This window comes from Halichoerus grypus, chromosome 1 (genome assembly GCF_964656455.1).
Source record: "Halichoerus grypus chromosome 1, mHalGry1.hap1.1, whole genome shotgun sequence".
Taxonomy (NCBI): Eukaryota; Metazoa; Chordata; class Mammalia; order Carnivora; family Phocidae; genus Halichoerus; species Halichoerus grypus.
In genome coordinates, this window is record NC_135712.1 from 78,595,963 (window position 1) to 78,613,456 (window position 17,494).

The 17,494-nt window shown below is 44.8% G+C and overlaps 1 protein-coding gene across 10 annotated transcripts in view; it reads left to right on the forward strand.

The window, feature by feature from the left end:
• MASP1 (MBL associated serine protease 1) overlaps positions 1 to 17,494 on the forward strand; it is a 79,564-nt gene that overhangs the window by 1,738 nt on the left and 60,332 nt on the right. For 8 of the 10 annotated variants that reach the window (XR_013446080.1, XR_013446091.1, XM_036066719.2 and 5 more), the window contains exon 2: positions 6,939 to 7,170. The exons of 1 other annotated variant lie outside the window; for it this stretch is intronic. Coding sequence is in view for 7 of the 9 variants with exons in the window: in XM_036066719.2 (XP_035922612.2) it covers positions 6,939 to 7,170 (232 nt within the window). In the remaining 2 variants the exon portion in view is untranslated. Of the gene's footprint in view, positions 1 to 6,927; positions 7,171 to 17,494 lie in introns of those variants that run through there. One more of the 10 variants, XM_036066716.2, reaches the window with a different exon arrangement.

Genomic DNA, 17,494 nt, shown 5'->3' on the forward strand with positions numbered 1-17,494 from the left:
TTTATTTATTTGACACAGAGAGAGAGACAGCGAGAGAGGGAGAAGGAGAAGCAGGCTTCCCGCTGAGCAGGAAGCCCAATGCGGGGCTCGATCCCAGGACCCTGGGATCATGACCTGAGCCGAAGGCAGACACCTAACGACTGAGACACCCAGGTGCCCCGAGGATCTATGTCTTATTCACCTTAGTATGCCTAGCACCTAGCATAATGTCTGTTTCCTATCAGGCATTCAATAAATATTAGCTGAATAGAATTCAGCTGACCAGCAACAGATCAGTGGAGATGTGCTCCACTAGAAGTCTCCAAAGGGTCTCCCTCATAGGGACACAGCACTTCAGAGTTTGTAGAGCACTTTTATAGGCCTCTCTCATCGGGTCTTTAGATTTTAGATGAAGTAAGGATTTATGGAGAAGTGAGGATAAAAGCAGTTAAGCAACTTGCCCAAAGCCACACGGATGATCTTGAAAAGGCTCTCACTCAAACTTGACTCTTTGGACTCCAAGTCCAGGATTTTTTCTACTACATTCCACCAGACTCTCAACCAAGTGTATTATTCTATACCAATAGCTCTCAATTCTAGTGGTACATTAGGATCATCTGTGATGCTTTCAAAAGTGCCAATGACTGGACCTCACTGCAGACCAATTAAACTAGAATTTGTTGGAGAGGGGCTTTGTTATTAGTATCTTTTTTTAAAAATTTCTACATAAAGCCATGAGTTTTTAAATTATTTTTCACAGGATTAATTGCTTTGGCCAAATGCCTAGACATGATATGGGCATGGACCCAGCGGCTCCCTCTGTTAGCTTTTGTTATTCTCTTCTTCTGTTGAAGCTAATTCGCCATATGGTGTTGGGCATGACATGTCACTACTTGGGGTATCCTTTTCATCATCTGTCAAATAAGGGCCTTGTCCAAGGGATTTACACAGTGGCTTTCAACTCTCACAAACAGTCTTGGTGTAGTGTAGGTTGAAGTGAGGGGAGGCAAGGAAGAGGATACAAAGTGCTACTTCTTCCACAGTCATTGACACACGGGGGCATTTTGTGCACTCCCCAGAGCCTGCTCCTGCAGGGGGCCTATCCAGTCCCAGCTTTATATATTGGTTGACATGTCAACCAATTGTAGTGAAACGTTTTGATTAGCTTGAGAATAGGTAGCAGGTGTCAGGAATTCACAGCCGGGGCCTGGTGTATAGGAAGCAAGAAACATCCAGAAAGTGTGATGGGAAACAAAAGCCGCAACTTACATTCTTCAATTGGCAGCTCCTAAAGCAAGCAAGCATATGCTCAGGCCCATTATGGGCAAGGAGATATTTGTTTCATATGTTTGAAACTGTTTGGCGATGTACACAAAATAGAACAGAAAGCTTCTTCCCACACTGGCCCGTTACCTTCCACATGTGGGCCTTTGGGGCTGAATGGGGGCTGTCGGCAGCCAGCCATGGACAGGACCAGCATTAGGGGCTCAGAGTCTCCTCCATGTGTCTGGAAAAAGCAGGCATGGAGAAAGTTGACCTTTCAGCCTTGCATAATCTGGGTGTCGATGTTGCAGTGAAGTCCAGCTTGGGAGCCAAAGTTCTTTCCTAACCTCTGCTTTTCGGGAAGCAGCATGATGGAGTAATTATAGCTAATGTTTGCTGAGGGCTGGGCGGTTAACAAAGCACTTTCCAATCCTCCTTTACTCTGATAGCAGCCCTATGGCGAGTCATTATTATCACCGCTTACTGGACGAGGACACTGAGACCTTACGTGGCTTCCCCAAGTTGGGTCAGATAAATATAGTCAAAGGCTGGACCTGAAACTAGCTCTTCTGACCCAAGGCTAGGGCTCTCCCCTTCCCAGGCAGAACTGAACCAGAACTCCCAGCCCTGGTAACATCCGTACCTTTCCTCGCTCAAAATTAGGGCTGTGTGGGCCCTGAAAGATCAGGTTTCTAGACTCTGCTTTCTTGGGAGTTCGCTGGAGAGCTTGGACCTTTGCCTTCCCTTCTCTCTGCCTTGGAGGCTCTCCCTCCAAGATTGGTTTTAAAAAAATATTGACCCTGGCAATTGGATTAAAACATTTTGTTTCCTCAGTTGAAACCTCACATGTTACTATTGTAGGGACATTGGAAAAAAATTTTAAAGACTTCATTATTTTCTTTTTATTAAAAAAACAGTACAAGGTCCTTCTTGACAAATATGAACATCACATATACACAAAAATTAAACTTAAAACATTCATACTCCCACTTGAGAGAGAACCACTGTTAATACACTGGTGATATCCTTCTAGGCCTTTTTGCACTTACCTATTTACCTTTCATGTAAATACCATATGAGACAGCTAGATAATTTATCTTTACAGTTATCTTGTTGTGTTACATATTCAAAAATTCATGTGTATGCATATTTATACATGTAAGCATCTGTGTGCTGGGGAGGGAGAGTTAGGGAGAAACAACTTTCTGATTAGCAAAGTGTAACCATTACAGTAGTCCCTGCTTATCCAGGGAGGATAGGTTCCAAGACCCTCAGAGGACCCCTGAAACCACAGATAGCAGGGAGCCCTATAGACACAATGTATTTCCTATACATACATACCTATGATCAAGTTTAATTTATTAATTAGACACAGTAAGAGATTAACAATAGTAACTAATAATAAAATAGAACAACTGTAACAATATACTGCAATTAGATTATGTGAATGGAATCTCTTTCAAAATATCTTTTTTTAAAACGTTTTTAAATTTAAATACAATTAATTAACATATGTGTTATTGGTTTCAGAGGTACAAGCCTGTGATTCATCAGTCTTATATAATACCCAGTGCTCATTACATCACATGCCCTCCTTAATGTCCATCACCCAGTTAGCCCATTCCCCCACTCTCCTCCCCTCCAGCAACCCTCAGTTTGTTTCCTATGATTAAGAGTCTCTTATGGTTTGTCTCCCTCTCTGGTTTTGCCTTGTTTTATTTTTTCCTCTCTTCCCCTATGATCCTCTGTTTTGTTTCTTAAATTCCACATATCAGGGAGATCACATGATAATTGTCTTTCTCTGATTGACTTATTTCACTTAGCATAATACCCTCTAGTTCTATCCACGTCATTGCAAATGGCAAGATTTCATTTTTGATGGCTGCATAATATCCCATTGTATATATATACCACATCTTCTTTATCCATTCATCTGTCGATGGACATCTGGGCTCTTTCCATAGTTTGACTATTGTGGACATTGCTGCTATAAACATTGGGGTGCAGGTGCCCCTTCAGATCACTACATATGTATCTTTGGGTTAAATACCCAGTAGTGCAATTGCTGGGTCGTAGAGTAGCTCTATTTTCAACTTTCTGAGGAAACTCCATACTGTTTTCCAGATTGGCTGCACCAGCTTGCATTCCCACAAACAGTGTAGGAGGGTTCTCCTTTTTCCGCATCCTCGCCAACATCTGTCGTTTCCTGACTTGTTAATTTTAGCCATTCTGACTGGTGTGAGGTGGTATCTCACTGTGGTTTTGATTTGTATTTTCCTGATGCCGACGGATGTTGAGTACTTTTTCATGTGTCTGTTGGCCATTTGGATGTCTTCTTTGGAGAAATGTCTGTTCGTGTCTTCTGCCCATTTCTTTTTTTTTTTTTTTTTTAAGATTTTATGTATTTATTTGCTAGAGAGAGCGAGAGTGGGAGAGAGAGAGTGAGCGAGAGTACAAGCAGGAGGAGCTGTAGGCAGAGGGAGAAGCAGGCTCCCTGCTGAGCAAGGAGCCCAATGTGGGACTTGATCCCAGGACCCTGGGATCATGACCTGAGCCAAAGGCAGCTGGTTAACCAACTGAGCCACCCAGACAGCCCTTCTGCCCATTTCTTGATTGGATTATTTGTTCTTTGGGTGTTGAGCTTGATAAGTTCTTTATAGATTTTGGATACTAGCCCTGTATCTGATATGTCATTTGCAACTATCTTCTCCCATTCTGTCGGTTGTCTTTTGATTTTATCAACTGTTTCCTTTGCTGTGCAAAAGCTTTTTATCTTGATGAAGTCTCAATAGTTCATTTTTGCCTTTGTTTCCCTTGCTTTTGGAGATGTGTCTAGCAGGAAGTTGCTGTGGCCGAGGTCAGAGAGGTTTCTGCCTACGTTCTCCTCTAGGATTTTGATGGATTCCTGTCTCACATTTAGGTCTTTCATCCATTTTTATTCTATTTTTGTGTGTGGTATAAGGAAATGGCCCAATTTCATTCTTCTGCATGTGGCTGTCCAATTTTTCCAACACCATTTGTTGAAGAGACTGTCTTTTTTCCATTGGACATTCTTTCCTGCTTTGTCGAAGATTAATTGACCATAGAATTGAGGGTCCATTTCTGGGCTCTCTATTCTGTTTCACTGATCTATGTGTCTGTTTTTGTGCCAGTACCATACTGTCTTGATGATGACAGCTTTGTAATAGAGCTTGAAGTCCGGAAATGTGATGCCACCAGTTTTGGTTTTCTTTTTCAAGATTCCTTTGGCTATTCGGGGTCTTATCTGGTTCCATACAAATTTTAGGATTATTTGTTCCAGTTCTGTGAAAAAAGTGGATGGTATTTTGATAGGGATTGCATTGAATGTGTAGATCGCTCTAGGTAGCATGGACATTTTAACAATATTTTTTCTTCCAATCCATGAGCATGGAATGTTTTTCTGTTTCTTTGTGTCTTCCTCAATTTCTTTCATGAGTGTTCTATAGTTTATTGAGTACAGATCCTTTGCCTCTTTGGTTAGGTTTATTCCTAGGTATATTATGGTTTTAGGGTGCAATTGTAAATGAGATTGACTTCTTAATTTCTCTTTCTTCTGTCTCATTGTTAGTGTATAGGAATGCAACTGATTTCTGTGCGTTGATTTTATCTTTCAAAATATCTTAATTGTATTGCACTCACCCTTCTCCTGATGATACTGAGATGATAAAATGCCTATGTGATGAGATGAAGCGAGGGGAGTGACATAAGCACTATGACATTAGGCTATTACTGACCTTCGGACAATATGTCAGAAGGAGGATCATCTTGCTTCTGAACCAAGGCTGACCATGGATAACTGAAACCACGGAGAGGAAACTGTGGATAAGGGGGAGCTACTGTAATCTGAGGATGCTGGTCTAATTTCCCAGCATGGACTTAGGCTATATAAAGCTCTGGCACCACTTTCATTCATTCATTCATTCATTCATTCATCATCTATTCATTTTATTCATTCACCATCTATTAATACTAGGTCTGTATACTAGGTCCTTTATATACATCATCTCTAATGCTCATGTGAGTCCTATAATTAGAAATTATAATCCCCATTTGACTTACGAGGAAACTGGGCCTCAGAGAGGCTATTATCCAAGATTTCTCAGTCAGTAAGTAGAAGAATGGGGATTTGAACCCAAATACATCTAACTTCAGGGGCTGTGTTTAAAGCAGTGTTGTGTGAGAGATGCAGAATGGAAGCACGTACAGGGAGCTGTGGAATCTGGAGGTGTACAGGATACTCCATAGCCCAGGACGCTTTGAGCTGGATGGTGAAGGATAAATAAGGCAAGCAGATGAAGAATAGGTAGGCTATGTGCAAGGGGACCAAGGCATGCACAGGCATGGCATACTTTCAGAATGACATACCAGGGCATAGTTGGCACTGAGATGAGGCTGGACAGGCAGATCAGCACTAGATCAAAAAAGGCTCATCTGCCATCCTGGGAGCAGATGCTTTATCCTGCAGGCACAGTGAAACAGCTTGGTCACATGTGTGTTTTAGAAAATCAACCTCGGCAGAAAAGTGCTGAGTGGTATAAAGTGGGGGACAGGGAGATTACTTAGGATGCAATAGCAATAGGCCAGATAAGAATGTTTAAATTAATAGACTGGAGAGAAGTAGATGGATTTCCAAAACATAGGAAGTGGAATAAATAGGACTTGGGGAAGAAGTTGATGAGCCAGGTTTGGGGTGTTTGAGTTCAAGGTCACTGGGTCTTGCAGGGGGAGCAATCTATTAGATGCCCAATGTGGTGCATATTGTTCATTAGGGTTCTGACTAGCCTTGGACATTCTGACTCATTATTGCGCCACTTTGGGTGTGTTCCATTAAGTTTTATTGAGTTTTCCTTGCCCCTTCCTTATGCAATTCTTTTAACAGTCCATTATCTCTGATGCCTACAGCTGGAAATACATTGTAGTTTTCTAATCCTTTTATAAGAATACTTACCAAGAGGGGGAAAAAACTTGTTTTGCTTATTCTTTCTTAATTAAAAACTTTGCATATCTTGACTGATTTTGTTAAATCTGTTTAAGGTAATGCAAGATCCCATCATTGAGTATAAGTCTCATCCCAGTATTACCATGTCACTATTACTTACTTTTTACAAAACTGAACCAAGAGTTTGATTCTTAAATGAAGCCGAGTTGAATAAAGGACATCAACTTTTTTTTTTGTTAAGATTTTATTTATTTATTTGAGAGAGAGGGTACAGGCAGGGGGAGCAGCAGGAAGAGAGAGAAGCAGGCTCCCGCTGAGCAGAGAGCCTGACGTGGGGCTCGATCCCAGGACCCTGAGATCATGACCCGAGCTGAAAAAAGACGCTTAACTGACTGAGCCACCCAGGTGTCCTTGAAAGGACATCAACTTTTACCTAATTATGAAATTTACATTCTCAACAGTAAAATAATAAGTGTCAGAGTCCCAAATAGGGGACTGTCTAGGAGACTTGAATATTTATTAAATCTTCAGAAGAGCATAGTTGGAAGAAACCGTAGAAATCATGGAGTCACCATCTCCCTGTAGAATAGACTGGATAAGCAAGGCCCCAGGTGGGGAAGAGTAAGCACAGCAGGTCAGTGGCAGAGATATGTCAAGAGCTTGGTCTCCTAGCTGCTTAGTTAAGGGGTGAGGACCTGTGTCCATGAATGTAAGTAGATCCATTCATGTCTTTCAGGTGGCTCCTTCTCTGTCATGCTCTGTGCCTCTCCTTGTTGAAAGCTTCGGCCCATACCGTGGAGCTTAACAATATGTTTGGCCAGATTCAGTCACCTGGCTATCCAGACTCCTATCCGAGTGATTCAGAGGTGACTTGGAATATCACTGTCCCAGAGGGATTTCGGATCAAGCTTTACTTCATGCACTTCAACCTGGAATCCTCCTACCTTTGTGAATATGACTATGTGAAGGTGAGACCCTTGGTTTTCCCTAACTGAGCCAGGTTCTCTACTGGAGAATCTGCTAGGAGTTAGAGAAGCCTAGATGAATTAGATACTGTGCTTACCCTCCCAGGGTAGCAGTCCAGTGAGGAAGACACACAAATTTACAACATGATGAATGAAGGTTGGGGGTGGTATGCTAGGTGCAGGCTGAGTGATAAACCTAGAAAGGACCACAAGAGAAACTGAGGCTGGCAATGTATAACTCAGCCAAACATAACCTCCCTTTTTTCTTTCTGTTCTCAAAGTCCTTAAAGTTTCCACTAACATCTGTTCCAAGGTCACTTTTACAAGCAGAAAGAAAAGGGCAGAGACCCCAGAGTAAGCATAACTAGACTGAAGCACAGCCATAATTATGTGCAAAGCTGAGGCATTAGGAAGCATTGCCCACTTCCCTGAGTAATGATCAAGCACTGGGGAAGGGTTGGGTATGCAGTAGTAGACAGTACCGGTGAAATCAGAAGGTTGGATTAGGGTGAGATTCTGAAGGGTCTTGAATGTGGTGCTAAGGAGTTTGGATTTTCTCTGCAAAGGGTGTGGACAAGGTTGGGGGGTCACCATCAGAGGTGGATGTAAAAATCATGTAGAAGAGGAGCAGGAAATGATTACAACATCGAAGCAATATTCCCTGGAATTTAGAGAGAACCCACAAACAATGCCATGGATGGGAAGCTGTTCTTTGAAAGTGGGGCTGAGAAAGTTTGGAGTACTTCTGAGAGATCAAATTACTAAGGCTGTATCTGGCTCAAAAAGATGTGGAGGCCTAAGAACCTACTTTCTAAGCTCTCTCTGGCTTTCTGGAAAAGTTCTCATCAAACCACTGTAGAGTAGACTTTGTATATTTTTAGTATTAATGTGGTCTCTGTTCTCCGCAGTCGGTAATTCAATAAGAGTTAACCTTGTATTAACCAGAATGTTTGATCAACAGCAAAGTAGTGAGTTTACAATGTAGTTTTATACTTGTAATCTCATTCCATCTTTAAAACAATCCTATAAGGCAGGTACTACTACTGTCCTGCTTCATAGGCAAAGGAACAAACCCAAGAAGGTGAAGCTACAGCTAGTTAAGCAGTGGGTCAATTTCCAAACCCATGTCTTCTGACTTTCAATCCCATGCTCTTTTGGCTACACCAAACTGCTCTCAAGTTGCTCTCCACTGAGCCCCAGGATACTGCAGGGGCTTATAAGACTACTGCTGGGGGGAGAAAGGGGGCCGAGAAGTGGGACTATGAACCCCCACCCTGCTTAAACTCATTTTAAATGTTGGGTATTGTTTATTTTATATGTTGGGTCTGCATCAAATATCTCATTTACAACAAGGTTCCTGTGACTAAAAACTGTCCCAAATTGATGCTCTTTGACAGAGTTTCTTAGCTTCAACACTATTGATATTTTGAGCCAGATAATTCTTTGCTGAGGAAAGCTGTTTTGAGAATTATAGGATTTTTAGCAGCATCCCTGGCTTCTACTCACTAGATACCAATATCACTCTCCCACCAGTTGTGACAACCAAAAATGTCTCTAGAGGTTGCCCATATCCCCAGAGGGACAAAATCTCCTAATCTGAGAACCACCGTTCAGTGGGATGCTGCCCTTCTGTGAATGTCCTGGGCTGAGGACTGCGAGAATTTAAAGATACAAAAGATCTGGTCCCTTACAAAGAGAGATGAGCCTAGCAAAGTAGCCATTGCATAAGATGGAAAAGAGTAAGGACACAAAAAGACTGATGGATACAGAATGAGGAAGGTGGGGTGGGCTGGTTGCTCTGGGAGATGATGTGGGCTGGCCATCTAGACTGATATATAGTGTCCATGAATTCATTAAAAATGGAGCCAACTTTTCAGAGTCACAAGGATCCAGCAAGGAGACTTGTGTTCAAGACTACATATTCATCATCATAAAGTGAAATTTCTGACAAACATGTTAGTTATGTCTTCCAGGATATAATCTAGCCTCTGCCAGAGCCAGACTCCAGGAGAAGATGCATTATGGGTAGGAACCATTAGGTTAGCCGACTCCTCCAGCCCATCCCCCCAACCAATGCTGGTCATAAAACTGTGGCATTCTCAAATATTTGGATTAGAAAATGGACTTAACCCGAAGGAAAATGACCAAACATTGGCTTAATACGACAGTAAGTTCCAAGATTTAAACAAGGCTAGATGTGAACTTCCTAACTGCTTTCTTGTCTATTTTCAAACATGTCACCCATCTAGAATTTTTTTTCAGTGAAAACACTTGCTTTTACTAGTAGCTGAGGCTTTTAAGACTATGGACATTACAGAATTTTTTTTTCTTGAATTGTAACAATAACTTACTTTCATTATCCACCCCCTTCCTCCACCTGAGGAATTGACTCTCAATTCATATACACTAAGCAATCATTTCTCACAAGTTTTCCGCTTCTTCAGACAGCTGCCAAGCTTGACCTTGTTAGGATTCCCTTCTAGAGATAATAAACACACAACAGAGGATTTAACTCATTCCTTTGTCCCTAATAAACTGAACCTCCTGGCAAGGCAGATTAAGGAGCTGACATCAGCTGCATTTTGTAATGGAAAAAAAAAAAAAGGTACTTTTCAAGGGCAATGATGATAGAATATGAAGACCTCTTCTGACACTGAATTAAAGACCCTGGTGAACATTCTATCCAAATTTGGCTTTTCTGGCTGGAGAATATTTTGGAAACTGATTGATGGTTTCTATCAGGAGCAGTGAGACACCTTCATGAAAGCCCAGGCAGATGGAGGTAGGTCCCCTGGAAGGATAGCATGGTCCTGGATTCTTGCCTGGGATTCAGGAAATGCCTGGGCTAGTCCCTGATCTGCCACTAACTCCTGAATGAAGAAAATCTTAGAGCACTCTCTCACTCCAAATAAGATTATGACCCCTGGGCACAGCAAAGAAGCAGTCTGCTACCTGAAGGGCCCTACAGTCCTTGCATCTCTGCTTCAGACACCTTCTCACAATGCCTTTGGAAAAAGGGATTCACATATTGGGCAAGAAGGACAAGATGTATCTCTCCGCTTGTGCTGACTCCCTTCCAGAATGCCATCCCAGCATTGGCATCAGCCTCCCTGCAGGGGTTCCAGCGGCCATGGGGCCTGAGCAGGCCTCCCTAGTTGGGACGCTGCCCCTTGGTTGGCTGACAACGGGTGCTCATGTAGAGACGGACCCCTGTGCTCCTGTCCAAAAGCACCTGGCCGAGTTCCTCTCCTGCAGTCATGGACTCACAGAATGTCAAGTTGTAGCGACCCTCCGGAGACTCATCTAATCCCACATAGCTGTGGTTAGTATTGTTTTTCAAACATTTCCTCCCAGTTTTCTTCGAACAGTTTTCTGGTAGGCCCGATGTAGAAAACAGAAGAGTGGCTAGCAGGTCAAAGGTGGCTCTGAAGCTCATTCAGCTCACTCATCCTCCTCAGTCACCCTGAAGGTCCTACCTTAGAGGATTTACAGCTTGAGTATTGCTTTAGTGCCCACCGGACAGAAGAGGAGCCTGGAGCTCAGAATTCAGGCACAAGACGAGTACTTTGGCCTCTGAACTCCCAAACCCAGAAGCCTTCCACATATAGTTGAAACCCATTCACTTTTTCTAATTGCCCCCCTCCTCTGCCCCCAGAATGTGTGCCTTTCCTGGCTGTGATTGAGAGCAGGAATAAAGCAGGTGCATGCCATGTCATTCCCGGATAAGTCATCATCCCTCTCCAAAATCCCGTTTTCTCATCTGTTCCATGAGGGGGTGACATGAGATGATCCCTTAAGTCCCTTAAATTCCTGGACTCTAATCCTACTCCTTCTGCCAGAACTGTCCAGATGACCCCACCAAACCCTCATTATCCTAGTTAGGATAATGCCAAAAACTGGTAATAATATGTTACAACATCCACTTCTCCAAGTTCCGTGGCCCATAAGCAATCCAATAAGAGCCTACCGTCTTCTGGGGTTGCCTTAGTGACATGTCATTCAAAGCAAACCTGTAAACACACCACGCCACCACTGTCCTTTCCCAAGCAACTTTAAATATCACTGATTTCCATTTGATGCGATAGTAGCCCCTATTTGGAGGCTTTTTCACTCTGTGACTGAGTTCCCCTGGCAGGCCAAGGAGTAGATTTAAAGCACCCTCCAGCTCACCAGGACCCTTTCTGGCCCTTCCCAGCCCGGCCCATCGGGGTGACAATAATGGAACAGCTGACTCTGTATTTCAGTAGCTTGAAGAAGAGCAGTACCCCAAGGCTGCGGTCCAGATGCTCTCGTTTTATGAAAATTCCTCTCCGGCCTGATTTCCCGCAGTCCTCAGTCTTCAAGGCGAGTGCACATCTGCAGGAGCATCTGCTTCCTTGGAACGTGGCTGCAATGTGTGGGTCCCTGCCGTGCACGGATGAGGCTTATGGGTCACAGGCGGTTAATGCTGTAGGCGAGGGGCAGAGCACAGACGCTGGCTGGGGAGTCAGGAGGGCTGGTTTCTTGGGGTCATTCTCCACTAATGAGCCTTGGGCGAGTGAATATTTCTGGAGGGGACTCCACTTCCTCTTCTCTCAAATACAGGAAGTTGAAGCCAACGGTCTCCGAAGACACCCTAGCCCTGATATTCTGTGCATCTAAGACCTCAGAAATTACGGTTCAACTCTATGACCATCATGACCAAAGCCTAGGGAAGGACAATTCAGTGGTCAGGGCCACACTGGGACCAGAATTTATATCTCAAGACTCTCAGTCTTTTCTTCTTTAAAAAAAATTAATTAATTAAATGACAGTGAAGTCCCATCTTGTGGGTGCTTAGGTTTTTAAGGTAATGTAAATGTAAGTAAGTGTGATATAAGGCAAACATTGCCTATAGTCAAATTTAGCCACTCTCTTCAGTATAATAGAGCACTGTCTTTGAGTATGTCCAGAAGGACCTTTTTCCCTAGGAATATAACAAATTAGTTCCTTTGGTTGGGCATCAGAGGAAGTGGTGACTCGTGCCTAGAAAGGGGCCCCAGAGCCATAGTCACGGAAAGATGTACTGAGAAAACAGAACCACAGAGGGAATCCCATAGTCACACACACCCTATCTTCAAGTTCATTTCACAACGTCTGTTCACTGGAAAAAGAGATAATAAGAACCTGCATTTGGCTTTTATTCTCTCTCACAACTCCCCTGGCTTCTGTTAGCTGCTCGTGCAAAGTCACCCACTTCTCCTGTCAAGCCTCTAACCTTGACCTACTCAACATTTCCCCCATGCTTCCCACTGTTCGCGCCTTCGTTCCAGTCTTATCCCTCTCACCTAGTCTATTGCCATTGTCTCCTAAATGTCTACCGGCTGTCAGTCTGTCCCCATCCAGTCCACCTTCTAGAGGCACGTGTCCAGAGAGATCTTCTTAAAACATTTCTTTGATTGTGACACTCTCAAATCCTTATATGGCTCCCTGCTATCTATGGAATGAAGCCTAAGAATCTCAGTAAGAACCTACTGGAAGCTGGACACTGCACCAAAGACAGGGCCCACGAACGTGAGTGAGACAATACCTGCCCTCGAGGAATTTGCAATTTCACGGTGTGTCATGAGACAAATATCTAATTAATAAATTAAAGCTGCGCAAAGTAACACAAAGGATGTGAGGCAGTATAAAGATGGTGAGTAGTCATTCCTGGGTGTTCAGGAAAGGCTTTGGATGTTTGAGGTAAGTCTTGAAGGGTAAATAGGAGTTCACAGTGCAATTCCCTAAGCTTCTCGATCTCCCTAAGCATCGGTTTTATCAGTTACAAAAAAGAAAAAGAAGAAGAAGTTCCTCACAGGTTGTGGGAGGATTTTTTTTTTTTTAAGATTTTATTTATTTATTTGACAGAGAGAGAGCACAAGCAGGGGGAGCAGGAGAGGGCAAAGCAGGCTCCTCACTGAGCGAGGAGCCCGACGCAGGGCTCCATCCCAGGGCCCTGGGATCATGACCTGAGCCGAAGGCAGACGCTTAACTGACTGAGCCACCCAGGCGCCCCTGTGGGAGGATTTAAATGAAATGCTGGCTGTAAGTGAAATTCCTACTGCAAGAGGCAAGCATGCCCAACGGTTTCCAGATCAGGCTTTAGACCCAGAAGGACCTGGGGTAGGTCCTGCCTCCACCTCTTACTGTAAAATGGGGATAATAATAATAATACCTATCTCGTGGGCTTATTGCCAAATGAGGCAAATGTTTTCATGACATATGTCCAGCACATATGTAATTCATTCAGCAATACTGTTCGAGCGGTAATGATGGAGGCGCTGTGAGTAATAAAGTGCATGCTGTTGTCACCAGGTGCTCAATGAACATCATTTTTCTCATCTGCTCTGACTATACCACTAACTGGCTCTCTATGACCTTGCTCATGTCGCTCAGTATTTTCAGACAATTTATGGAAAAGTACTTTGAAAGGACCAATCAGATACAAGAGGTTATTTCCCCTGTGTGTTTACCTTGTAGTAACACACATTAATGCAGTTTCTAATTTATTGCCACACTTGATTCTCGTGGAATAGGAAGAGCCGGGATGATTACATCTCATTTATAGCAAAAGAAATAGCACAGGGGCACCCGGGTCGCTCAGTCAGTTAAGCATCCAACTCTCGATCTCAGCTCAGGTCTTGATCTCAGGGTGTTCAAGTCCCACAGGGGGCATGGAACCTATTTAAAAAAAAGAAAAGAAAAGAGAAACAGCACAAAGAACCTGAGTGGATTTGTCTAGTCTCTATAGTTCTCAGCCCCTGGTCTGCTTACCCCCCAAGTCATAATTTCATCTCTCCATGTAGTCCTTCTCTGTTAGAACACATTTGTCCTGGAAGAGACCTTGGTGTGCTTCCTGGTTATGTATTATTCCTAAGGCAACACTGCCAGTCAGGGTAATTTAGTAAAATTTATAAAACAGAAGGTCCCTGAGGGTCCTTGTGTTGTCTAGATTTTGTTAAAGAACTTTCTCTTTTATCCTAACTTTGAGAGGAAAAACATTTTACAGAAATAACAAGAAATAGAGAGTGAGCTGTGAGGGATGAGAGTACTTGATTTATCCGTTGGTGGCACACAAGCCCTAAAGCTGAGCTCCAGCTCGTTCTCGTAGACCGTCAGCCCCGGGAGCTCCGGGCAGTCAGCACAGTCTCGGGGCAGAGCAGGAGAAGGCCTATGGCTCCCAGCATGGAGCACAAGGAAGGGGCTCTGGTCTAGAAGTCAGCCACTGACTCCTACTGAGATGCTGCACAAGTGAGCTCCCTGCTCTGGGCCTCAGTTTCCCCATCTGCCCAGGGAGGAAAGTGGACTTGCCGGCCTCTCCAAGCCCTTCCAGTTCTGATGGCCTACCACTCCCAGTCCAGTGCTCCCTTCCCCAGGCCTCGCTGGGTCAGTCTGCATCCTGCTGTGTTATTGAGAGATAAGTCCCTCCCAGGGCCCTGCTCCAAGGCTGACTTCCCTGACCCCCAGGCTCCTAACTTCTGTGCAGTGCTCTGTGTTTACTCAGAACATGCCCTCGACCTTCAGGCTGTGGCTGACCCCAGCAACAGCAGCAGCTCTGCTAATTCTCTGGGATTAGACAGGCGGCCTTGGCCCCTGAAGGAAACGAGAAAAGGAGAGATGTTTCTCATGAATTTCAGTTGTAGTCCCTAGGGGGATTCTTCCACTCCTGAGATAGCAGATTCCGATTCTAGGCACACGGGAGTCAGAAAGTGGAAATGAGCTTCAGAAAAGTGTGACCAAAGCTCATTTTAGGCAGGAAGTGCCAACAGCACAGGCTCTGGGTGGTGGAAAACAGAAGGGAGGTCCCAGTGCTGGGACAGAGCACACGGGTGAGCTCAGATGAGTGTGAAGTGGGAGTGCTCTGGGGTGCCCATGCACCTGGTGTGCAAATCTGCATGCTCGTGTGGACACAGGCTGCTTTCTGATAGATCTCGGTAAGAAGCAGAGCTTGAATTTCCTTTGGTGTGCTCATAAAGGAAAAAGGTAGGGAATGGGAGGTATTCGTTTATTCATCTATTCAGCGAATATTTACTGAATGCCTACTATTTACTAGAGCTTAGGGTATAGCAGTAATTAAAACATACAGAAATCCCTGCCAGCAGGATGCTTATATTGCATTGGGGGAAACATAATAAACACTAAACACAATCCACAGATAACGTCTACAGCGAGTAGTAAGGTGATAGGCAAAGAAGTGCAATAGAGCAGGATAGAGAGGGACTGTGTGAGGAGGGGTGAGGGCTGTGATTTAAATATGTTGGTCAGGGTAGTCCTCAATGACAGGGTGACAGTTGAGAAAAGACTTGAAAAAGCTGAGGAAGTTCGCTGCGTGGCTTTCTGGCAAAAACCTGTCCAACCAGAGGGAACAGCGAGTGCAAAGACCCTGAGGTGGGCAAGTGGCTGGTGTGTCTGAAAAGCAGCAAGGGGGCAGTGTGACTGGAGCAGGAGGGACAGGGACGAGAAGTGGAGACAGAGAGGTGCAGGTCGGGAGCAGGGAAGGAGGGCCAGATCACCAGAGGGCTGGGAGGTAAGGCCCCTGCTCAGTGCTGACAGGCAATGAATGACAGACTTTACAAGCTCTTTCCATGCCATGTTTCATGACCTCTTGACTCTTCAGAGGACAGCATTATATACTGTCCCCACCTTAGATGTTTGTGAACACGGAGGCCCGAAGACGGTGTGCTTGTAAATGATTAACAAGTGGCTCTGGGACCGGGGAGGAGACGAAATGCTCAGTAGCGCACCACGCACCACGCACCATTCAGATATGCTAGACGGTAATTACGTCGAGTGCAGAGGTAACAGTCAAATGCTAAAAATAGGAGAGGATGAGTTTTTGTATAATTTGTCTTTAATACAATTTAATTAATTGCAACTTTATGAAACCCAATTTCGAATGATGGCTGTGTTCAACAACAGGGTCCCCAAATCTCTGAAAAGTTGACAGTTTGTGCTTATAAACAGATACGAGCCAGCTCTGGCATACTACTTACTGCCTGGGGAGGTTCAAGTGACAAGTGACCCCTGACATAGGAGAGGCAGAGGGGGAACCAGAACCCAGGTCATCTGGTCCTTATTCCAGCGCTCTGTGAGGGTTTCCACGTGAAGATCTGAGGATGTTCGTATAGGCTGGGGCCGGACAGGGTCCTTGGTGGTGGCAGAGGAACACGCCAGCTCACACATTCCCAGGAACTCAGCCTGGTGACACTGGCCTGTGGCAGGTCCCCTCATTGCCCTCAGCTCTTACTCAATCACTGCTTTCACCCCCGTCCCGACTGTGACATACCTTGAGCCAGGCTGCCTCTGCTGCAGAAGAACACAACCGTGCTGTGTTTTCTTGTCCTTGGACTGTTTTCCAGCTCCGAACAGTTTGAGGCCCAGCCTCCCAGTCCCTGAGGGGATTTGCATGTGAATGAGCTTGGCTCTGAAGTCCCAGAAGGCATGGGGTGGGGAGTCTTTCACAAGCCAGGGAGAGTGAATCTTTCCTGGCCCTCCTGCCCAGCCCCTGTTCCCAGACTCTCCCGCCTACCCCCTCCCAGACTCGCTCCCACTGGGACGGTGGGCACTGCCAGCTTCCCACCTGCGGGACGCCTGCTTCCCAGGCTCCTGGAGACCCCTCCCTGTCAGCCCTCTTTTTCTCCCCTTGCTCCTGCTGCCTGGAGACCATCCCCTCTTCTGTCCAGACCCCTCCTTGCAAAAGGGCAGTCATTCTGGGAACAGTGGGAGTCTTGGACTCCAAGGACCTGCCCACCATGGCTCAGGCCCCACGCTGTTAATGGTGTCTAGCATTTGCATGGACACGATACCTTCTGAGAGGTTCACCCCAGCTCCGTTAGGAGCTTTTTACTCTGATCAACACTGTACTGGGACTATGGTACACCTGGTCCCTGAGCCTGGTTCTGCCATCGACTGTGTCATGTGACTTTGAGCCAATTACTTCATTTCTCTGAGTCTCACTTTGCCCATCTAAGACAGAGAAGAGATGAACTTGATAGCCTTTCATATCCTTTCTATCTCTGACCTTCTATGGTTCTCTGATTCCAGTTACTGGACCAGGGCTGGAAGTCAGGCCATCAGGATTTTGTCTCAGGTCTGCCACTCCTAGGCTGTGTTCCCTTGGGGACTTATGTCACCTCTCTGGGCCCAGAATCACAATGTCTGCCTGAAGTGCATTCACTGCAAGACTGCCATCAGAAGCAAATATAATAAAGAAGGTGAACATACCTGTCTGCTGGAAAGTTCCACACAGAGGAGGGAGATGACTACTACTAGTATTACTGTTATTTATTATTAACCTTACGGCCAAATGACCTGGCCAAAATCGAAG